Source organism: Diaporthe amygdali, assembly GCF_026229845.1.
Source record: "Diaporthe amygdali strain CAA958 chromosome Unknown NODE_44_length_330046_cov_65_728535, whole genome shotgun sequence".
In the NCBI taxonomy this organism is placed as follows: Eukaryota; Fungi; Ascomycota; class Sordariomycetes; order Diaporthales; family Diaporthaceae; genus Diaporthe; species Diaporthe amygdali.
Genome location: NW_026517064.1, coordinates 211,236 through 234,202, shown reverse-complemented (window position 1 = coordinate 234,202; position 22,967 = coordinate 211,236). Strand labels below are relative to the sequence as shown.

General features: G+C 52.1%; 4 protein-coding genes across 4 annotated transcripts; 3 read left to right on the top strand and 1 right to left on the bottom strand.

Annotated features, from left to right (window-relative positions):
- Nucleotides 1-871: 871 nt before the first annotated feature.
- J7T55_010319 (uncharacterized protein) lies at nucleotides 872-2,159 on the top strand (the record flags this gene model as incomplete). Its single annotated transcript, XM_053134385.1, has 3 exons — nucleotides 872-982; nucleotides 1,247-1,618; nucleotides 1,857-2,159. 3 exons carry the CDS (start codon nucleotides 872-874, stop codon nucleotides 2,157-2,159), a joined length of 786 nt encoding a protein of 261 aa, XP_052987875.1.
- A 233-nt stretch (nucleotides 2,160-2,392) lies between these two features.
- On the top strand, nucleotides 2,393-12,545 carry J7T55_010318 (ABC multidrug transporter; the record flags this gene model as incomplete). Its single annotated transcript, XM_053134384.1, has 17 exons — nucleotides 2,393-2,559; nucleotides 2,734-2,845; nucleotides 2,898-3,267; nucleotides 3,323-4,478; nucleotides 4,533-4,550; nucleotides 5,406-5,450; nucleotides 5,545-6,023; nucleotides 6,085-6,287; nucleotides 6,349-6,538; nucleotides 6,592-6,649; nucleotides 7,024-7,158; nucleotides 7,358-7,582; nucleotides 7,913-8,084; nucleotides 8,167-11,071; nucleotides 11,244-11,631; nucleotides 11,700-11,810; nucleotides 11,897-12,545. 17 exons carry the CDS (start codon nucleotides 2,393-2,395, stop codon nucleotides 12,543-12,545), a joined length of 7,383 nt encoding a protein of 2,460 aa, XP_052987874.1.
- A 1,420-nt stretch (nucleotides 12,546-13,965) lies between these two features.
- J7T55_010317 (uncharacterized protein) lies at nucleotides 13,966-20,889 on the top strand (the record flags this gene model as incomplete). The annotated part of the gene is made up of 6 exons (XM_053134383.1): nucleotides 13,966-14,099; nucleotides 14,174-17,576; nucleotides 17,968-18,075; nucleotides 18,154-18,237; nucleotides 18,533-18,598; nucleotides 18,676-20,889. The coding sequence occupies 6 exons, from the start codon at nucleotides 13,966-13,968 to the stop codon at nucleotides 20,887-20,889; spliced, it is 6,009 nt and encodes a 2,002-aa protein (XP_052987873.1).
- Nucleotides 20,890-21,075: 186 nt separating this feature from the next.
- Nucleotides 21,076-21,800, bottom strand: J7T55_010316 (uncharacterized protein; the record flags this gene model as incomplete). The annotated part of the gene is made up of 2 exons (XM_053134381.1): nucleotides 21,076-21,391; nucleotides 21,463-21,800. The coding sequence occupies 2 exons, from the start codon at nucleotides 21,798-21,800 to the stop codon at nucleotides 21,076-21,078; spliced, it is 654 nt and encodes a 217-aa protein (XP_052987872.1).
- Nucleotides 21,801-22,967: the final 1,167 nt, after the last annotated feature.

Below are 22,967 nucleotides of genomic sequence, written 5' to 3'. Positions count from 1 at the left end.
AGAACCATGAGTCATGGCGTGGCTGCGCCTGGTACGCTATGATGCCGCACAATGACACGGTAAAGAAAGGCGCGGCGCGCTTCTCTTCAACTGCTTGACGGCATTGCGAGGCGAAGTAGAAGCTGAAAACACAAAATATCGGCAACGCTGTATTGCCGGAAGATTGTGTGCATTTTCAAGGAGAAATCCCCAACTTATACAGCCAGATGAGCAGGCTTCCCACCAACAGCTCCGAGAGAGTCATGAAGCTCGTCTTTAATGAGTGTGCTGATTTTAGTACTACGACGACTTGATAAGCATGGCTCAAGCTATGATCCAGAATTTCTTGGAGCGGTTCGGTGGCACGAGTGGCACAATCCAAACTGCTAACTCTGCTGCGCGGAAAGGGAGTTGCATTTTTTGTCTGCGTCCCTTTGACTTTGCGATTGGAGCACAGAATTTGTAGGAAGAACAGGAAGATGGAGAAAGTGAAGTTTACCTGAGGATTATTGGGTGATCGTTGTCTCCTCATTGGTTGATATCACTGACTTCGTATGGGCTTTGGATGGGTTCTTGGAGTCTACCCAGGCGCTGCTCACACGAATGGAGCCAAGTGTAGATCGTGTTACGGCTACTCTCTATCAGTGTATTTATCACAAACAGTTCCTTCACCTTGGTCTTCTGCAATCAGGTGGGTCCTACAAGAGCAAATTAGTTCTGGCTAGCGTCCGAACGTCTGATCGCAGCATGCAAGGGGCCCGCGTCCGTGGCCCCCTCCATTAAAAGCGGACGACTGCCGAAGGCTGTCCCACTTCCATTACTGCCTAGTACCTTACCAAATGCCTGCAGATTGCTCTTTGGTGCCCCTCAAGAGGCTCGTTTGGCTTTTAAAATGAATGACGATGCTGAGGATTCCACTGCCAGCAGCAGTTCTGCTACGGTTGTCTTAGCTCCGATGGCCCAGCAGGCGAGAGCGTCTAATGCAGAGGATGACTGGACAGGGGTAACCGATCCTAAGGAACGGAGGCGAATGCAGAACCGCCTTGCCCAAAGAAACTGGAGTCTGTTCCGTCACTTAAGCCGAGCTACTCAGCCTGATTAATGATGTGCTACAGGGAAGAAAATACATCAGAGTCGACATTTTCAACATCCACCGGACGGGATCGTGATTCAGCTCGTGCGACTCGTTTACGAACGCTTCCCCCCAGGCCGTCGTTGCCACTTAGAGCTCCCGGGAGCGATAAGCCGGTTGACAGATTTTGCTCAGCAAGCCTATCAGGACTACATGTTGGCGGCGCCGCGGCCCACTGCGCTGCAGACGCTGGTGCAACTCAACGTCCTCGACGCCCTTGCCCAGAATGCCGCTACCTTGAATATCACCATTGAATCACTCTGCGCAGAAAACACGCTCTCGCCTTTCGCCCACAATGGCCCTCCCAGGCCGGATGAAGCCTCCTTGCCTCCGAGCCTTCAGCCCACCGCGTTGCAGAGGACGGTGTCTCATCATCCGTGGATCGACATATTCCCGCTCCCGGAGGTGAGGGACAGCATCCTTCGCATCTGCGGCACCGCGGAGGAAGATGAGCTCAACATTGATTTGGTTGATGTCGAAGAGAATGATCGCGAGAAGCCTAATTTGGTAATTTGGGGCAATCAATCTGACCCATGGGCTTGGGAAGCCACCATTCCGTTCCTACGAAAATGGGGCTGGCTTGTTCGGGATTGCCAAACACTCCTTGATTCTACCAACTATTGGCGCGAACAACGAGGGGACAAGCGCTTGATTTTTCCACGGCATCAGGATGCTTAACTTGTTTGGCTCCAGCGAGTCTCATATATCACAGTGTACAGTAAAACCACTATCTCAAAATGAATAGGTCCAGAGATTGAATCGAGCATGTCGCGAGCCCCTCGGTGCATGGCCTAGCACGCAGCAAGAAGGCATAGAGAATCGGCACCGAAAATTGCTACTGTTTGTCCTGGGCTCATATCCAGAAAATTCGGATGACAGCCCATCCGCGAAAGTGTCAGATACGAAAAGACAGTCGAAAGTTATGTCAGATGGTGGGCCCTGTGTTGCGAACATTGGCACCTGTGTCATTCTGGTGGACAAGGACTGGAATGCCGATGCTTGGGACATTTTAGGCGCCGACCAGAGCGGCGGCACACAGCCATCATGATGACCGTCTGCGGAGTGCCATGGCCCCTGAACGGGTTAATGGCGAACTAATGCATCGTTAAGTTGTATCCGGCAACATCCTGGCGGAGAAGACTGTACAGTCCTCGCGGCTATATTTCGGACGCTGATCGAAGGCTGTTGACTTTCTTTTTTACTTTTTCACGGGACGCAGGGATAGCATAACTAAGTGGGAACCATATACATGCAAGACTCCTTGGACATATGGGACACCAGATGGCTTGGCCGGATCCGTTCTTATCTCCGGACTCCGCCCTAAACATCAAGTTCGTGACTGTGAACGTGACGGTGAGGGTCAGGTCCAGGTCCAGGGCGAGGTCCACGGTTCACATTGGTAGGGGCTACGCATCGGCATCGCCGTACACTCATTTTGAACTCATCAAGTAAATTGTAGACAGCACGGTCATATTGAGTAGGGCCATAACCAAGAATGACTTTAAAAGAGGTAGGTTTCGTCCCTCAACGCGTTCAAAGTCGTTCGGAAATATTGTAAAGACATCCAGAAGTAGTGTGAACTCGACATCAAAATTCATCATGTGCCTTACACGATATTTTAGGGCGGTTGCTTTGACCGTCGTCCTGTCGGGCATTGTCACAGCGCAGAACTCCACGACCTCACTTCCCGTGCTCGACCTAGGATATGCACTTCACCGCGCAGCGGCCTTCAATGTAACTCTTTGGCTTTCCCTTTGTTTGAGAAAGTGTGCTAATGTCCCCCCAGGAAGCCGAAGGGTATTACAACTTCTCCAACATACGCTATGCCGCCCCTCCTGTTGGAGACCTCCGATTCAGGGCGCCGGAGCCTCCAGCAGTCGACCGATCTGTAATCCAAGACGGCTCTGAATCCCGCATATGTCCACAAAATTACCCGCCATGGATGGAATCCATCGGCTGGGTCCCTGATTACATCCAATCTGGTGTTGTTCCGAATGCCACGACTAGGGCAGGCCAGTCTGCGAACAGCTCCTCCACGCCGTCTCGCGATCCGATGCAGAATGAGGACTGCCTATTCCTGGACGTGATGGTTCCTGAAGCGGTTTTTGCAAAGGCAGGTCAAGGTCAAGGTGCTCCTGTTCTAGTTTGGATTTACGGTAAGGAACAGATTTGCAAAGTCTATGTGAATATCTTGACTAAGCCTCGTTCAAGGTGGTGGCTATGCCGTGGGTTCCAAGACGAATGGATACGACCCAAGAAGCCTTCTCAGTCGGAGCCAGACGAATTCGTCAGAGGGTGTTGTCTACGTGGCGTTGAACTACCGGCTGGGTGCGTTTGGCTTCCTTGCAGGACCAACCCTCCAAGCCAATGGCACAGCAAACGCAGGACTACATGACCAGAGACTGGCTCTGGAGTGGGTTCGGGAGCACATCCATCTCTTTGGTGGGGATAAAAACCGTGTGACGGTCATGGGCGAGTCAGCTGGTGGTGGCTCCATCGCCCATCATCTCACAGCCTACGGTGGCCGCAAATCTGCGCCTTTTCAACAGGCAATCATCCAGTCCCCAGGGTGGACTCCCATGCAGTCTACAGCTACCCAAGAGCAGAGATTACAAGACTTTTTGCGATTTGCAAACGTCAGTAGCCTGACGGAGGCTCGTGACCTGCCAACAGACCAGTTGATGGATGCGAACGACGCTCAGATATTTGCCTCACCGTATGGCAGCTACGGGTTCGGACCATCCGTTGATGGAATCTATGTCACGCAAGACCCGAAGGTAGCGCTGAGTCTTGGCCGGTTCGATGCCTCGGTGAAAATTATGGTCGGACAGAACTCGAATGAGGGTCTTTTATTCACCGCTCCTATCACCAACGATGCCGAGTACCTGGACTTCATTCGCGCCAACTTTCCTACAGCTGGCGAGAACGCAATCAGTCACATCGCCAACGATCTATACCCTTCCGTCTTTGACGGCTCAATGGGATACGGAGACCAAATTGCACGTGCCGCGCTGACCATGGCCGAAGGCACTTTCGTCTGCAATGCCTTTGCCCTGAACAGCGCGTACGACAGCCATCCTTCCTACCTGTTCAACGTTCTCCCGGGGCTTCACGCGCAGGACGTCGAGTACACCTTTTACAACCCGGACGTTGCCTACCCGGGGCTCCCTGTGCTGACGATGTGGGGCAATAATCAGACGGTTGCATATGTGATGCAGGACTACTTCACCAGCTTCGCGGCCCGGGGTTTACCCGAAAGCCAAGAAGATGGTCTTGCAGCCGTCTCCACGTACGGTGAAAATGCAACCTTGACTGTGTTGAGCACAGAGGGTATTTCGGTTGGAAGTGACCCGGCTGCAAATGAGAGGTGCGCGTGGTGGGGGCAGATGGCCCGAATTGACTGATGGATCCTGTTGTCTAGCGAGCTCATGTGTGTTTTGTGAGATGCACAATGTGTGGGTGGGCCGCAGATCCAAGGACTTTCGTTGATAGTCAATGGATTGTTCTGTACAGTAGAAGACTGTTTTTACCACAAACTCTGTTTTTGGACCTTTTGATTGCTCGTACAAATTGAATATCCTCATCCGATGAGTTGATGCGACTGCTCTACGCTACGATGAGTCTGGATGTTGCTCATTTCCGTCGCACCAAGCCTTGTTATCTACAATTTACCAGTTGACTTTCCAAAATTGCATCAGTTCTCAGCCCCCAGCTGGAGGTATTACGAATGCAGTGAGCTACAAAACCGCTACGGAGCCGGAGATAGGAGACCACACACTCACCAAAGGGGACTGCGGTATTATTGGCTGGACCCACATTTTAACCTCATAAGCAAGATGCATCTGGATCCACATTTTAAGCTCATAAGCAAGGCGCATCCAGGCCCATATTTTACCTCGTAAGCAAAATGCATCCAAGCCTCAACTTTCCCGTATTTATCTTGATAACACAATGCCTTGGAACTTCCGAGACCCGCCGACGAGTTGCTTCGGAGATGCCGTCCAGCAAGACTCATGATTCTAGCCATGAGCGTCATTCCAGACTTGCTTCGCAGAACGACCGACGACCGGCCATTAACTCCGTAGCAGTGCGCCCCTCAGCACGACGCACTCCCTCCTCAGCCGAATTCCTCATGTTCTGACGCACGCGTATAAATTTCCTGCCTTTTTCTCCAAGCATGTACGATAATGTAAACCGTCTTCTGCTATCGGCACACCACTTGTCCTTTGGAAAAGGCACACATATTCCATAAATCACGCCCACAATGACACGAGTTCTTTCTTACCGGTGGTAGCGGCTTCATTGCCACACATATCCTTCACACTCTATTGCAGAGGGGGTAAGTACTCTGCCTTGTTTCCAAATCTCTTCTTACTTGGCCTGAACTCCCTTTCCTGCTGTTTTTGCTCGTTCTTCCAGCTGATCCAATACAGTCATTCTGTGGTTACGACTGTCCGTAGCACCAGCAAGGCTGAGGGCATTCGAAAGGCACATCCCAGTTATGGTAAAGACAAACTTGACTTTGTCATCGTCCCGGATGTCTCTCAAGCCGATGCTTTTGATGAAGCTGTGGTCTCGGTTCCTCCTTTCGAGGCTGTAATTCACACAGCTAGTCCCTTCCATTTCAACGTGACGGACATCAAGAAGGACCTCCTCGACCCTGCCATCAACGGCACCACCGGCATTCTTGGCGCTATCAAGAAGAATGCCCCGACTGTCAAGCGCGTGGTAAGAGCTGCGCCCCTGAAGAACTCAACTTCCTCAATACTGATGAGACAGGTCGTTACCTCATCGTTCGGTTCGATGATGGACTTGTCCAAGGGTCTCTGGCCAGAGCATACCTATAACGAGGAAGACTGGAACCCGATCACCATGGAGGAAGCCCTTCAGAATCCTGGTGCGGGCTACTCTGGTAAGCTACATTCTACATAGCTTAAATTTACCGACTCAGTTCGCCTGATTGTCCGTTCCAGCCAGCAAGACATTCGCAGAGAGGGCAGCTTGGGACTTTGTCAAGGAGGAATCCCCGGCTTTTACCCTCGCTACCATTATGCCACCTCTCGTCTTTGGCCCTGCAGTGCAGAGCCTGGCATCTTTGGACTCCTTAAACACCTCGAACCAATTCATCCGCAGCTTCACGATTGGAGCCGCAAAGAAGGAAACCCCCCCTACTACGGTGAGATTGGCATAGGTCTTTTTTTCCCCGGCTGAATTGGCGTTCCTTACATGCTGTCTAGAATCCAATTTTCGCCGATGTCCGAGACGTCGCAGCAGCTCATGTGCAAGCTTTCGAGCAAGACGCGGCCGCCAATCAACGATTCTTCATCACAAACGGTTATTGTTCAAACCGCCAGATCATTGGAATCATTCGCCGAAACTTTCCAGAGTATCGAGAACGTCTACCCGATGAGACAGTGTCAGGAGGAGGTAAGCATAAGTGCTCGCCCAAGTTCTGGTTTATCTGGTCTGACAAACTTTAGAACTACCCGATGCATACAAGGTGGATGTGCGGAAGAGTGTAGAGGTCCTCGGTTTGAAGTACAAGTCGCTCGAAGAATGTATAGTAGACACTGTTCGTTCTTTTGCTTCCGTTCAGGCATGAACCAGAAGTATTTGAGTGCTGGCACAAAAAGCCTCAGCAACAATTTGATCAACAAAAACCGCAACTGATTTTGTGAGAGCCTTTGAACAGCCTGTAACGTGTCGTAATTTAGCCTAAGCTCATCACTTGTACGTCCATGCCAACCATCAGCGATGTATACAACAACAAGGCCCCTTGATCCATAGCGCGCACAAATTCTAATTGGGAAGATAATGCTGAAACAAGTATATGAGGTAGAAGAGCAGCGTCTGCGCCTGAGGGCCGCTCTAAAAGTGCAAAGTGATCAGCCTGCAATGTACTGAATCACTAGCACTCATGACACGTCCCCTTTGGTCGGTGGTAGAATTTTCAGTAAGCAGCCGCAACGCAGTCACAAAATCCGACACGGTTTCCTACTCGCTGTCGTGACTTCGCTTTCGATCCTTCATGCCGCATCCGCATCAGCGTAGGTCTTCGGTAGGCAAATTTTAGACATAGTACAAATGTAATTTATTTGCTCAACCAGAGCCCACTACTCCTGAGGTCGAAGGTGCCGTGCCACAACTTGTCCATCCGCTTCAATCCAAAAAGAAACACATGCGACTGCTCACAAGTTTTACATGAGACAATCACCGCATACAGACCTGAAATCGATTATCTCAAAGCATTTTGGCGATGCAGTCCGGCTTCTCGTTGTCCTTCCTTGAAGACCTGAGGCGCAGACTCACCGATCAAGACGTGGAAGCAGCGAGAGAGAATGGCATGTTCTCTTTGATCCGTACGAATGACTTCAAACAAAATTGGCACGTCTCTCCTGATACTGGGGGCATTTTAGTCACACTCTCGGGCATACGATGCACCGTCCAGCCTCAGCTGCAACATGAGTCCAGGTGCGAAGCCCTCACTCACGCAAATAGCAACGCCCCCACATAAGTCTATCCTGTCTGAAGCTGGTCTTACAGAATGTGTATCTTCTCAGTTTTCTGCCAGTATTAACCTGCGACTCACGGCTGGCGAAAATGCATTCCTCCATAGTTCTCGGGGACCCACCTGCATGTGTAGCTGCCAAGGCAATCCATTATGTGGGGGATCACGCTATCGCCGGCTTATTAAACCATCCGAGCCTCTCAAAATCTTACACAAAAGAAAACACCCCCTCCGCTATGCTGAGCATTCGTTGTCCTTGCAGCAAGAATCACTCAGTTGAGAATGAGATCTAGTGCGTGCTTAGACGATAAGTCCTTCGGACCCAGCGTTCATGGCTGCCGGGACGACTTTGATTTTACCCTGACGTTCGAGAGGATCGTCCTTTCGATTTTGCCATCCGCAATATTCATCGCCCTTGCCATCTCAAGAAGTGTGTTTCTCACCCGAAGTCCATCGGTAGCGGGAGTGGACGTCTTGCAATATGCTAAGCTTGTGGGCCTTTCCCATACCTTGAGAGTATCATGCCCCGGCTGACGTTTAATGGAAGGCCGCAACTACGATTTATGCGGCTCTGCAGCTTGGTCTCCTAGTCCTCGCAACTGTTGATTTCGTCGCTGTCGATGGTATCTTCATCAGCTCTGCTGCTCTAGCCTTCGCTGCAGCGATATGTATGGTGGCGTTGAGCTTCTTGGACCACTCCCGCTCGCCCCGGCCAGCGATACTGCTCAATGTATATCTTTTACTAACGGTTCTTTTCGACATCGCTCAAAGCCGGTCCTTGTGGCTGTCCGCGCTGAGCCACCAGAACCTCCACTATGTGCGACTGTTCACTGCCACTACAGTCTGGAAGGCCGTTCTGATCCTGCTGGAATCGACACAGAAGCAGCGCTGGCTTCATCAATTGGACCAGAAAAGCCATAGCCCAGAGGAGACCAGCGGCCTCTACGGGCTCGGGACCTTCTTCTGGCTCACTTCGCTATTCCTGTCGGGCTTCAAGAAGGCTTTGACTCTGTCTGATCTCTTCGCCCTCGACAGGACTGTATCTGCCGAGGTCTTGCAAGCTTCTTTTTCTCGTCACACCGACGAGACACTACTCAACGGCAAAAGCAATGCTCTTGCGAAGTCTCTTGGTCGGGCATTGATCGTCCCTCTGCTGCTGCCGGTTGCTCCACGCATATTCCTCGTTGCACTTGGACTCTCGCAACCTTTCTTGATCAAGACTCTCTTGACTCACCTCGAGAAGCCCGAGACAAGTTCCACAGTAAACAGTGGTTATGGACTCATCGGGGCAACCGTCTTGATCTACTCCGGTATACCCATCGCCACCGCGCTCTATTGGTACCTGCACGAAAGAGCGTTGTACATGGTCCGAGGTTGTTTGGTTTCAGCGGTATACCATAAGACGACGCAGGCCCCCGTATCAGCATCAGACGACTCGGCGGCGGTAACACTGATGAGCAGCGACATCGAGCGGATCCGTACGGGCCTCATGTCGCTACATGAGTTCTGGGCGAGCCCCATCCAAGCTGCCGTGGCCTGCTGGCTACTCCAGCGCCAGCTCGGCGCCGCGTTCGCGGCGCCGGTCGTCGTCATCGCCATCTGTGTCGCTTGCTCGGTCCTCATGATGCGGTTCATCGGCCCGCGGCAGGTGGCGTGGATGCAGAGGATACAGAAGCGCGTTGGACATACGGCCAATGTGATTGGGAATATGAAGCACCTCAAGATCTCGGGCATGACGGGCGCCGTTGAGGAGTCTGTCCAGCAGCTGCGCGTGGATGAGTTGAAGGTCGGCGGGCAGTTCCGAGTCTTCGTCCTCGTTGCCGTGGCCATCGGCTTTACGCCGGTCCTCTTGGGCCCTGTCTTCACGTTTGCGGTCACGACGCGCAGTTTGAATGCTACCACTATCTTCACCTCAATTTCCTACCTTTTATTGCTCTCTGAGCCTTTGTCGAACCTTTTCCAAATGGCGCCGGAGCTGCTTGCGGCATTCGCCTGCCTTGACAGAGTGCAGGCATTTCTTGAGAAAGACGCACGAAAGGACTCCCGCAGAGATGCCAACCTCGTGGTTCCCTCTGAGAAGCGTGATAGAAAAGACACTGAGTTGCCAGCAATCACGATCAGCAATGCGAGCTTCGGCTGGACCGAGGACGTGATGACTCTCATGAACATCAACTGCTCCATACCCTTGGGCTTGACAATTGTTGTCGGCCCAGTCGCATCCGGTAAATCAACGTTTTGCAAGGCGTTGCTAGGCGAAATGCCTGTTGTGAAAGGGCGAGTAATTATGCATACCAAGTTCCATCGGGTTGGATTCTGCGAACAAGTCCCCTTTCTTCCGAACGCATCTATCAGAGACACCATCGTCGGCTTCTCAGTTTTCAACGAGGAAAGATACGCAGCTGTGCTGGAGGCAGTCATGCTTCTTCGGGACTTGGAGCTCCTCGCCCAGGGTGATCAGACTAGGATTGGCAGCAGCGGGATCGCACTTAGCGGTGGCCAGAGACAGCGTATCTCACTGGCACGAGCACTATACCTGCAATGTGACCTGCTCATTCTGGACGATGTCCTCAGCGGCCTGGACTCTGACACGGAGGGGCACGTCTTCCGTCGTGTTTTCGGACCTGAGGGCATACTCAAACAAAGGAATTCTACGGCCGTGCTTTGCACACATGCGGTCCGACACCTTCCGTCGGCTAACCACATCATTGCCTTGGGTAGTGATGGCACGATTGTGGAACAAGGCCGCTTTGATGACCTTTTCAAGAGTGATGGAGAAATCTGCAGTCAAGAGATTGAGCAACGTACCACAAGCACGCAGCTCGCATCACCAAGCCAGGAAGAGATCCAACGGACTCGCATCGCCGATATACCGACACCTGCCACTCAGCCCGATGAAGAGGAGCCGGCTGGGGTGATGAGCGACAGAGCCGTCTTCAAACACTACTGCCGAAGCATCGGCGGTTTCTGGCTGGCCAGCTTTGTTATATTCGGCATGCTATGTGGATTACTCTACAATGTGCCCAGCATCTGGCTGAACTTTTGGAGCAAGGACGTGACGTCGAATCGCCCCAGACGGACAACATCCTTCTATGTCGGATTGTATGCCCTATACCAGTGTCTGGCTCTGCTAACTCTGATTGTAGAGGTAGCCATCGGCATGCTGATCATCATTCGGAACTCCGGCACGAATCTACACGAGAAGGCTCTGAAGACACTCATATCCGCGCCCCTGCGTTTCTTCGCCACCACCGATACTGGTGTTGTCACGAACCTGTTCTCCCAGGACATGACGCTCATTGATGGCGAGCTTCCGCATGCGCTGACCAACACGTCCCTGGAATTCTGGAATGCAGTGGGAGCGGCGATTGTGATTGCTACATCTTCGCCTTATGTCGTTATCACCTATCCTTTTGTGATAGCCATTCTATACGGCGTGCAGAAGTTCTACCTCCGTACGTCGCGTCAACTTCGGCTGCTGGACCTAGAGGCGAAAAGCCCATTGTAGTATGATTCCACGTAAAAGCACTCCTTGCAGTAGTAAATCGCTAATATCTATCATTCCCAGCACACACTTCCTGGACACTATTAAAGGCGTAGTCACCCTCAGAGCATTCGGATGGACAGAGGGGTCGATCTCTTTCAACAACACCCTCCTCGACACCTCACAGCGGCCCGCCTATCTGCTGAGCATGGTGCAGCGCTGGTTGGCGTTCGTGCTCGGCATGGTCACGGCGGTCATCGCCATGCTGGTCGTCACCCTCGCGACGCAGCTGCGCCCCACCACCGGCTTCACCGGCGCCAGCATGGTGTCGCTCATGACTTTCGGCAGGACGCTGGCGAACCTTGTGCAGATGTACACGCTGCTCGAGACGTCTATCGGGGCTGTGGGCCGTCTCAAATCTTTTAATGATAACACGGCGCCCGAAGACCTGCCTGGGGAGCATTATGTCCCGCCTGCTTCGTGGCCGGAGAAGGGGAGGATTGTGATAAGCGATGTCTCTGCCACGTATGGGTACGTAATTGAGTTCTGCCTTACTCCTCTGCACGACTTCTTGGGAATAACTGCTGACAGTCATGAAGCGATCCGACTTCTTCAAGCAGCTCAGCTGGCCTTGATCAATATGCCCTGCGTGACTTGGACCTGACCATTGAACCTGGCGATAAGGTCGCCATATGCGGCCGTACAGGCAGGTGAGTACATGAACGTGATTGATGAGACTTGTCTGCACACAAAGTCATCCTCAAGAACGCAGATGCTAATTTGATCACGCGAACAGCGGAAAGTCATCCCTGGTCCTCCTACTCCTCCGCTTGCTAGACCCGCTCCCGACCTGCGCGGACAAGATAACAATCGACGATGTCCCTCTGAACACAATAGATCGCTCAACACTCCGCCGGCGCATCATCGCCCTCCCGCAAGACCCGGCCTTCCTCCCAGACGGCATGACCATCAGGAAGAACCTCGACCCGTCTGCCGCCGCCAGCGACGACGAATGCCAGGCTGTTCTCGAGGCCGTGGGCCTTTGGGGTCTTATCTACGACCGAGGTGGTCTGCTTGCTGAGATGGTGGCCGACGACATGCTCAGTCACGGCCAGAAACAGCTTTTCAGCCTGGCGAGGGCGGTGCTGCGCCGGCGCTTGCGTGGCCTGGGCGGTGGCGGGTTGTTGATTCTCGATGAGTTCAGTAGTAGTGTTGACTCCGAGACTGAGAAGACTATGCATGATATTATTCTGCATGAGTTCGACGGGTATACGGTCATCATGGTGAGCCATAGGCTCGAGATGGTGATGGGCTTTGACAGAGTGGTCGTCATGGATGCTGGCAGGGTCGTGGAACAGGGATCGCCGGGTGGACTGGTGGAGAAGGAGGGTGGCTGGTTTAGAGATCCAAGGATTGCGGGCAAGACTGAGGAAGTCATGAAATGATTAGAATGAATGTTAAGGGAGCAATTACAGCAGCGTTAGACTGGTAGAAACAATGTCACTGTCTACCATCTGATCTCATCGATTGCCCCGACTTCTAGAATTCATTGAACTTATTCTCACTGCGCTGAATCTGCCGGGCCAGCATAGATCAACCCTTTTGAAAAGTGCATTCCTTATGAGGGGTCATCCTACGGCCGAATATCCTATCACTGGTTATCCTATGGCTGGTTGTCCCATGGTTGGTGATCCTACAAGAGATTGCTTTGTTTTTTTCTGTTGATACTGGTATAGTACCCAAACATGTGCGCAGGGAGTCCTCAAGAGTTGTCAAAAGTCAGCGGCGGGGTGGACAGAATTCATTTGCTGCAGCCAATGTGGCCCTGTTGCTCCTTTCCTCTGCATATTACGACCTCGTCAAGCCGCTTATATGTACCCCATCTGACCTCCGCCCAGGTTTGTACAGCCTGTCTTTTCATGTTGTGTGACAGATTCTGTTAGGGGGGGGGGGGTGACGTGTCAGCTTGCTAGCTTTGGTCAGGCTGGACCAGATTCTGTCAAGCTGCAGAGACTTTAAGGACCTTGTCTGCATATAGCAGTCTTCTGCAGTACTACCAAACGGGAATAGATGCACACCACATGCAGTTGATGGTCCTCCGTTGACAAAATCTGGTGCAGATACCACCTCGACCGTGCTCATGAGAGTCAGACTATGGCTCGAAAATCTTCTTAAAAACTTTGGCCTCGCCTGATCCTCCGTCCATGGTCTTAAATCATGGCAAGCGTTCCAAACACGTATTTACCAAGACACTATCTTTGAGAACACCCCATGCCGGACACCAGAATTGCAGCAGCTCTCTCGACCCACATGGTCTTGTCTTGCGAGGCGACCTCCAGCCTGACAGTTGTCTTTGTTGCTGTTGCAACCTTGGTGATCCAATCCTTGACATACTGAGCGGCCGAGGTCGCAGCATTAGCTCCATCCAGGCAATCTCACACAGTGAGTACCTCCTCGATTGGCCCGTCAATCATGTTGTGCTACGTTTTAGGCCTATTCACTGACCGGGTGGAATCAAAAGCCCTGGGCTAGGGAATCGATCTGGAGACGGCGAGAGGATCAATCCCTAGCACATTTAACACCTACAAGTCGTTGGTAGGGTCGAAATACCAATATTTCCACGAATATGTGCGTACATTTGCCCGCTTTGAGTTGTGCACGCCGCTACTGACTGGAGTTCTTCCAAACATTGGAAGAGCAGGTAGTCTCCATTCACGAAGGCTTGCAGAGCGTTTCAGGTGTCACTGCAACTCCCCCGGCCTTCTCCAACGCGATTTGAGACTTGGACCTAAAGCGAATAAGTAAACAAATATCCACAATACATTATACCGTCCCTAGGGGCATCGATCGGTTTGACGTTCCAAAATGAGTTCGGAGAAAAGGCGTATTCCCTCATCGGAGTGGGAGCACCACAAAGACACCATTTCAGAGTTGTACGGTAGAAAACCGCTCAAAGATGTTCGAGAAGAGATGCGAGACCGGCACGGCTTCCACGCCAGGTGGGGCCACTCTTATCTTGTACCTTCTTATTATTTACTGTCTTCGTTTCACTCGCTGACTTCCGTTCGATCAGCTCTTGGCAATACGAGGCACAATTCAAGCGCTGGGGGTTTCGCAAGTATGCGACCCAGAATGAATGGCGACAGTACTTCTCGATCAAAGGCACGCCGTCCCTAACAATCTTACGTGACATCCCGGGTCAGACCGTACCGCCAGTCATCCTCAAAAAATCAGATGCGAGCAAAAAGCGAGCCAGAAGATGGGTAAGAGGACCTCCTGTGGCGCCGGGCCCTCCTCAAGGCTTCCCTTCACTGCTGCCTCGTGACGAAGCACATTCCGTTCACGCCCTGGTTACAAACGACACTCTCGCGCCCCGAGAAACCGCGCAGCCCGACAATGAGGGTCTATTCCTAAGTGTTGACGACACGCTTCAACCACTGCAAAGTGTTCCAGTGCCTGACGGAGCTTCATTCGGCGCCATATTTACCACTTACGACTATCCTGGCACTTATGGCCTTCCTGAGAGCCCCTCGCAAACGTTATTCGCTGCTCTGAACGCACCTGCCGCTTCCCTGGACCTCAATCTTATGCAATTCCAAGTTCTATCATCTTCATTGGCGCAGAACTCCCAGTTGTCGGCTTCCATTCCAGAGTCTTTTGTTGCGGCTATGCTTTCACCACTGGGACTACCAGAGAGGAACAATATGGCCTTCTTTTACGGAATGTTGCAAGATGCTGCTTTTCGGCAGGAGTTGCCATTCGCACAGCTCGAAAAACGTTTGGAATCCAAGGGAATCGTCCTCGGCCGGTCCTCCGGGAGTTCCATTCCCCCTAACCTCGTGTCCACATCAATTGCGGGCATCTTGCCATCGGACCACCGGTCCCTGCCACGGCGAACTACCGGACTGCAGCATTTCAAGCAATTTCTTCATTATCTGCTTCCGGGACAAAGCACTGCCATTGTGACTGGAGATCAGGCATTCGAGACCAACTTCGCCCGCATGCTGCTTTTCTCCGTGCTCAACGGATTTGCAGGTCTCGATGAAGTGCCCATGGAGAACATTCTCAGGTTTCTCAAGCGACTAGTCATCAACAAGCTGCTCGTCGACATCTTACAACAATGCCCACGGTATATCTCGAGGACGCTTACCGACAATATCTTCCGGGCAGCCATCGAGGCTGGAGATACCAGGGTTGTGAACCTATTGCTCGATCGCAACCTCGTTGACGTCAACGAGACGGTCTGTCTTCAGCAGGGCCAAAAGTATACCCCGATCGAGCGAGCAACTAAATTGGCGTCTCTGCAACTCATGCGGTTACTCATTGACGCAGGCGCCGATGTCAACAAGTCTCATGGTGGCTCCGGGCTCGGCGTACAGGGAGGTGCGCTGGGTGTACTGCTCAGGGATAACTTGCCTCTCCATCGAAATTACTATCCAATTGATGCCCGATGGATGAACATCCGATCCGGAGCACTCAAAGCATGCGATATGCTCATCGTCGCGGGTGCTCAACTGGATGAGGGCATGCTTTCTATTGTGGCTCGGGGTCCACCTCTGGAATTTGCTTGCCATCTCTCCCTGCACATACACCCGAAGTGCCATCAGCAATTTTTCCACAACTTGGCGCAAGGCTTTCGTCAAAAAACGGGTAATGACGACTATGTTATATTAAAATTGTTTGAAGACATGATCGCACTTTGCAATAAAGCTGGTTGCAACAAATGTCTTGTCGATTTTAAGCGCGACCTGGAGAATGTCACCGTTGATGCCGCACAAGCCGGTAGACTTCAAATTGTGCAATTTTTCATGGAAAGAGTCGATGTCAGTTTTGCCTTGTCCCGAGTTCTCACAGCCGCTATTATGTCCCAAAGTGACGCTCTTATCGACTTCATTCTCAGCCACGGCCCCGACCTCAATCCCCAGGTTATGATCATGCCTCCTCCGTTGCCGGGTCCTAAAAAACCTTACCATACGACACCGATCGCGGAGGCCGTAAGGTACGGCGATGAGGATCTGATTCAGAAATTTGAAGCTGCAGGCGCTCTTGACAATCTGTGTATAGGTGGTCGTTTTGAAGCCCTAGTCAATGCAGCTGCTGAAGCAGGAAATGTGACTTACATGGAGAAGCTTCTTAATCGAGCAGTCACTTCAAAGGAAGCTCACCGGCCAAACGGGGCGGCCTTGGCCACGGCTGTCGATCTGGGCTATCGAGACATCTTGCAAATGCTTCTGGAAGCAGGTGCCACGTCACGGAGAGAAATGTCGTCATGGGCGCATGGGCCGAGCGAATTTTCTGGAGCGCTTCAACGAGCCCTGAGAAATTCTGATTCACGAGCGATGCGAGCTCTCATCGTCTTCGGCGCTTGCGAATCATATTTCCAACTCACAGAGGGAGACTGTGCCCATGTGGATCCTTCGATGTTCGTTGAATATCTGCACGAGTATCCCGGACAAGGCAATTTTCATATTCCAGCTATCATCAGCACATGTATCGAAAAGGACGCATTGGAATCCTTCAAAAAAATCCTCGAGATCCTGTCACCGGAAAGCGTTTCGCTCGACCACTGCCTTCAAGCTGCAGTCGAATTGGGCCACGAGGAGTTGATTGAATACCTTCTAGACATAGGTGCTAGCCCATTCGACGCCGAAGTTCTCCAAGCCGCGATGCCTGACAGACAAGATATGCTGCTCTTGCTGCTCCAAAAAGACAGGCGACGGCAGACCTTGCCAAAATGTATTGGGGCGTCTATCTTGAAGTCTTTCATGGGCGACGATGCAGGGAATGCTGAGGCTCTTAACGCCTTACTTCAGACGCAGGCTATCAACTTCACGAGACTTGAAGAAGTGAAGGGAGAACGGTATGGCGTATACGAAACGTACTTATTATCGCCTCTGGGGCTAGCCATACAGGGCTTCGACGAGGACTTCGAGATGGACGAGGACTGCGACACAGACGAGGACTGCGACACAGACGAGGACTGCGACACAGACGAGGACTGCGAGACAAACGCGGCCGCCATGGAGAAATTCCTTCAGGCTGGCGCCGATCCCAATGGTATCGTGAGAGCGGAGTCCTCGAGTGGGCCCCTCATGACTGCACTCATGGTCGCTGTTGAAACGGGCCGAGAAGACGTTGTAAAGATTTTACTAGATTACGGCGCCGACGTGAACGCCCGGCCACGCTTACGAACTATCCGTACCGCACTCCAGCATGCCGCAGCGATTGGCAAGGCCGAAATGGTGCGACTACTTCTCAGCAATGGCGCGGACCCAAACAACGAAGCACCTCCCCAGGGCGGGGCCACGGCGCTCCAGTTTGCTGCCATATCGGGAAGCTGCAACACGGTGGCGGACCTGCTGGACTGCGGGGCGGACCTCGGCGCCCTGCCATCTAAAGTCGACGGCAGGTGGCCCCTGGAAGGTGCTGCCGAGGCCGGACGATTGGACATGATCCGTTTTCTCTGGGAGTTGAACGTGAGAGCGGTCAGGGCGGGCATTTTCCATGAAGGCTTTTCGGAGCGCCAGTGCTTGCGAGCTATGAACTTCGCCCGCCTTGAGGGTCACACTGGTTGTGGGGATTTGGTGTCAGAGTTGTCTGGGGTTTCTGTAGAGAAATTGAAAACAGAGGATTACGGCGCCCCTTGGATTGCGTACTGAGGCTGAGGGCAGATTTTCCTATAATTGGTTATCCTATGACTACTTATCTCATGGCCGGTTATCCTGGAGTTGGTTATCCTAGAGTTGGTTGTCCTAGAGTTGGTTGTCCTAGAGTTGGTTATCCTACAAGAAGGTACCTTATTTCCTTCCCAATGCGCCTTCTTTATTTTTTCCTAGTCATTTCATAATTTCTGTGGCCACGATACAGACATCCGAACTTCAGCTGGTGTACTATTGGAGCATTGTGGAAGTTGGCGCTTTGAACTTGACCATGAGGGCTTCCAGCAGAGTCTGTGGACCTGGCAGCACAAACAATGTGAGTAAGTGACTGAGACGCCCTCAAGTTGTCAAAAAGATTATTTTCTCCAATAGAGGTTTCCGCCTTGGGGCGCAGACAAGCGGCGCATGTGGTATTTGTCTGGGTCTTTCCCTGATCCACTTCAGATCTGTATCCAAGGACAATAGCGACGACAAAAAGGTCTGTTCAACGCCTTTTGGTAGGCTTTGGAATCATTGATTCCCGTTGTGAATATTGAATACTATTTCCAGTTCACATATACCAAATCGAGACATAGTGTAGCGTGCGGTATTCATTAAAGGCCCACTATAATAGGCGCGCAACAGCCGCGCAAAAGGGACCCCGAAACAATGGAACCTTCCCCACCAGCGTCTAGTTCCTTGACCTAGCAAGATTTGGGAAAGGCCAAGGAACAGTACACGCTCTACTCCAGACGGTAACAACACGCACACATTGAAATCAAGCGCCTTTCCAGCCAAGAGGCAGTGGCACGATGCCTGATCTTGAAGCAGCGGTCAATTTCGATGCGGGCGGAAGTCAAGTAAGTTGGATGTCGATGTCTGTTCCTTCCGCCGGGCTCTTGCAACACCCCAACTAATTTGGCTGCCTGGATAATAGGACAAGGGAGAATGTAAATTCTGCATGCGTATCTTCAGCTACTTACAGGCTGAGAACCCGGTCGACAGCACGGGTGCCAAAGAGCGCCAGATAGAAATTGGGCGATGGGATGAGGTTATTCTCGCTTCTGACTGCCTCAAACATGTCCAGCTCATAAAATGGGCTTTCGATAACAACACAGAGGTCCAGCCATCCGCTGAAATACATCTGAACTGGGTTTCCCTCAGCAACTCTTCCTATTTCGCCATCCAATCACGATCACTATCAGTCAGCTTCAACTTGCATGACAGCGCGCATCCAGAGAGGCCCCAAGCGAGGCTGATTGACCAGTCGTGGGTGGACTCCAGTCTCCTTCGGTCCTGGAAGGACAAATGCGACAACTGCCACGGTGGACGTTGTCAATCGCCTCCATGGGTGAGATCGAGTCGGATCAGGCCGACGAGGCTGATCGACGTCTTGGATAAGTGTCTCGTAAAGACTTGCGAGGACGTCAATTATGTGGCATTGAGCTATGTATGGGGCAGAGAGCCATACTACACGACTCTCAAACATAACCTCGCCCGCAACCAGCAGCCCAACGCCCTGACCGGAGGCAACGTCGACCTGGAGGTCCCCATCGCACCGGTGGTACTGGATGCCATGGGCGCCGTCCAGCTCCTGGGCGAGCGCTACCTCTGGGTCGACGCCCTGTGCATCGTGCAAGACGACTATGCTACAAAAAAGACAGAGCTCGACAACATGGGTCAGATTTACTCCCATGCTACCATCACAATCATCGCCGGCTTGGGATCTGGCGCATCCAGTGGGCTGCCGGGGCTCAAGGGGTTTTCTGCGCCTCGCAACGCACCACAGAACATTTGCCATCTGGAGCCACATCTCCGTGCGGTGGAGACGATAGAGCAGCAGTCTGGGAGCGTCTGGAAGACACGAGCGTGGACTTATCAGGAAGAGATCTTCTCCCGCCGGTCTCTGACCGTCGGCGAGCAGACTGTAGAGTGGCGATGCGCATCGGCGATCTGGTTCGAGGACCGTCACGAAACGGACGTCCCGACGTCGAGTCATTACTTGTCAACCTACCAGGATGCGCTGGGGACCGTCGTCCCCATTCCAAGAAGCATAGGTGAGCTGGTAGACAGCTATAACGCGAGGGAGCTGACGTACAACGGCGATGCTCTCAACGCGTTTGCTGGGATTGCCTCCGTCTTAAGCCGAGGCCTTCAGGGCGGTCTGATTTCCGGTTTGCCTGAGGGCTTCTTCCACGTAGCCCTTCTTTGGCAACCCGAGGCTTTCTACGAATTCCGGGATAATGAACACGACCCTAGTGCTTGTATTCCTAGTTGGAGCTGGGCAAGCTATAAAGGGCAAGTGCGACAGTGGTCGTGGAATATAGCTGACCAGTTCGCATTTGAGCATAAGGGTTACTATCCGCTAAATACTGGAGGAGGTGATGAGGTGTATCCGCTCGTCCAATGGAGCTGCCGTGAGGTGCTTGACAGTCCGGGTGAGGAGATCAGACACACGTGGCTGAAGTATCGGGAGCCCTCCGATGCACTTGAGGTCGAACAAGCTGGGTGGGCTCGCCACCTAACGGCCGGGGACAAAGACTTCACTATGGATGAGACTGTACGATCAGGCAGGCTGCCAGAGTATTTCTACACTCACAAGGCAGCACCGGGGTCCAAGTACTGGTGGCCAGTGCCCCTACCTGCAGAGGATGACCCGCCCCAGCCGCAGCGAAACATGCCTTTCATATCCTGTAGAACAAGGAGAGGTTGGCTTCAAGGAGATGGTGTCCTGAGAATAATGCACTCGGCGGAGACCGTGGTTGTCTCACTCCGCACCGCGAACAGCGCGTGGGCTGGGGCGATAGGTGTGATGGGTATCGGCGAAATAGATGACTTCGAGTCCACGCATTACGACGTAACAGATGTCAAAGGCACCGAGGATCTTCCAGAAGAGATTGTGGAACTGGCGAGTGACAGCTTTGAGCTGGTTGAAGTCGCACGAGGCACCGTGGGCCACGTCCTGTCCGAAATGAGCTACTCGAAGTTCTGGACGAACCCCTTAGAGCAAGAGACGCCGGGATCGGAGGTTCACTATGTAATGTGGATTGAATGGGAAGGGCCAGTCGCGTATCGGAGAGGTCTTGGCCGTGTACTGAAGTCTGTCTGGGAGACTATTGAGCTTGAATGGATTGACTTGATTCTGGGTTGAGAGTGTTATATATGCAGTCCTGTCATCTGATCCCAAAGCTCTCCTGGCCTGTCTCATCCCTCTTCCTCGCCGCTCTCGTTATGTCCTCTTCCTACCTTATCATGCTATCTCAACGCTTATTCCCCTATTAGAACACAGATCAACGGTTAAGTGGGAAGCCAGCCGAGCTGATCATGACCATTTCGGTTACTCTTCTCCTACGTTCTCATGAGGATCAGCCGAGACCTGATCCAATATATTCTCTGGCAAGCCGTGTGACAAAAGCCTGTCCCAAAGCCTTGAATCAACTTGATTCTTGATCCACCTGACATCATCCGGGTGCTCCTTCAAGTGGTCAATATCCTCATCGAATATATGCATTTGGAGGCGCAGTTGCATTTTAATGACTTCCCGCATAGGCCGTGGCTCAGGGCGTGTTGTCGGCGGGGGTGGGAACTTCGTGAATGGGTACCGCTCATGTCTTTGGCGGAGTTTTGGTGGAAGTTCTCCGGGTAGAGCAACTCTGCATGATTTGTGAGAGTCTGCACAGAATGAATGAGCTATATGGGATGAAATGTAGATAACACAACTCACAGAGAATCTCCCGTCCACCGGTACCACAGCACCGGTGGGTTTTCATCCGGGGTCTGTCCGTGTTCTGCGGTCATACCATGGTCGACAAGAAAATAGCATGTGCGATCAGGGTAGCCAAAATCAGCCCCGTAACAGTTCCAACGGTCTGGTTTCCGAATGTAGTTCCTATTCCACGCGTGCTGGCAAATCATGTTCCGCATATATTCGATCTTTTCGCCATACACGTCTCCTGGTACAAGGTGCGTCCTTGTTTGAACCAGTATTCGCACTGGCCCTGGTGGTACCTGCTCTGACGTTGAGCTCTGAGGCCGTGTAGTGCTTTTAGTAGGTGCTGCCATGGAAAAAATGGAGGTTCGAATGTGTGGTGTTGTTTTTGACAGGACAGGATAAGCAATTGAAGGCCTGTGGCGCGGCGCTTCTGGGTCCCCCGCATCGTCCAAGTGGCAGCGCGTAATTAATCCCATGAAAGTTAGTGAGCGGCGCAGGAGTGTGCGTGGATCACACAAAGAGGCTGTGCTTTTCTTAGACTTCCTTACAATCCGACACTGCTGCCTGACCAACACGAATTTGCTGCCAACTGTCCAAGAATTGAGCCATCGTGCCTCCAACTATTTCGACGTCGCTTTCCAACATTACATTTTATTAAAAGACCTGGAGACAATATCTTGACCGCTGCGCTGGCTGGACGCCACATGCTCATAGCCAACTGTACGTAGTGTTTTGAGTAAGCAGGGCTCGCTTTGAATCAGCCATCAAGTCTCTGAATTGTGGGACGGACACCTTGGTGTGACTTCTCTGGCTTGTCGGAGGGCAATGGCCGCGCCCATTTGCTACGCCCTTCTCCACGAGATCCTATTCTCAGAGTCGGCTTACCTCGGTCTTGTTCGCTCAGCGATTTCTAGATATCTAAACCTCTTTGGAGAGTCCACTTGTGAACATCAGTCTCACGATGGAGACTGATCTACATCGGGTATGAGCATCAACATTGATGGCAGATCACTGCAACGAAATGCTCGCGCAACACACGGACGGGCCTTGTGGCCCCAACGTTCTCCAACAACGGAACACATTTGAGGTTGATGACTTGACATTATTTTAGTGAAAGATAATATGGTTTTGTAACAATTGAGGTAAATCCTGCACTTACCTGAGTCCAGGCAGCCGAGTATCGGGCGCAGGGGTGCTGTTGATCATTCTGGCGGTGATTAAAGGTATATCTAAAGGGATTGAGATGGAGGCGTCAAAATTTGTCCAATCCGGGGCTGAACGGTCTAAAACCCACAGTGTGGCCAGAGAATGGAAAAAAGGACGCAAACCCGAGAGTACCTCAATCTCGAGGGAAAGTCACTCGTTGCTAACAACCAATAACCGTTCGCTGCGAGAAACAAAAAATGAGAGTAACAACTGGACTGCATTTGAAATGGAACCCAAATATTTCTATGAAATGGCGGGTTGGATATGACAAATTGATCCATCTAAGGATTCACCTTCTCGCGGGTAAGCCG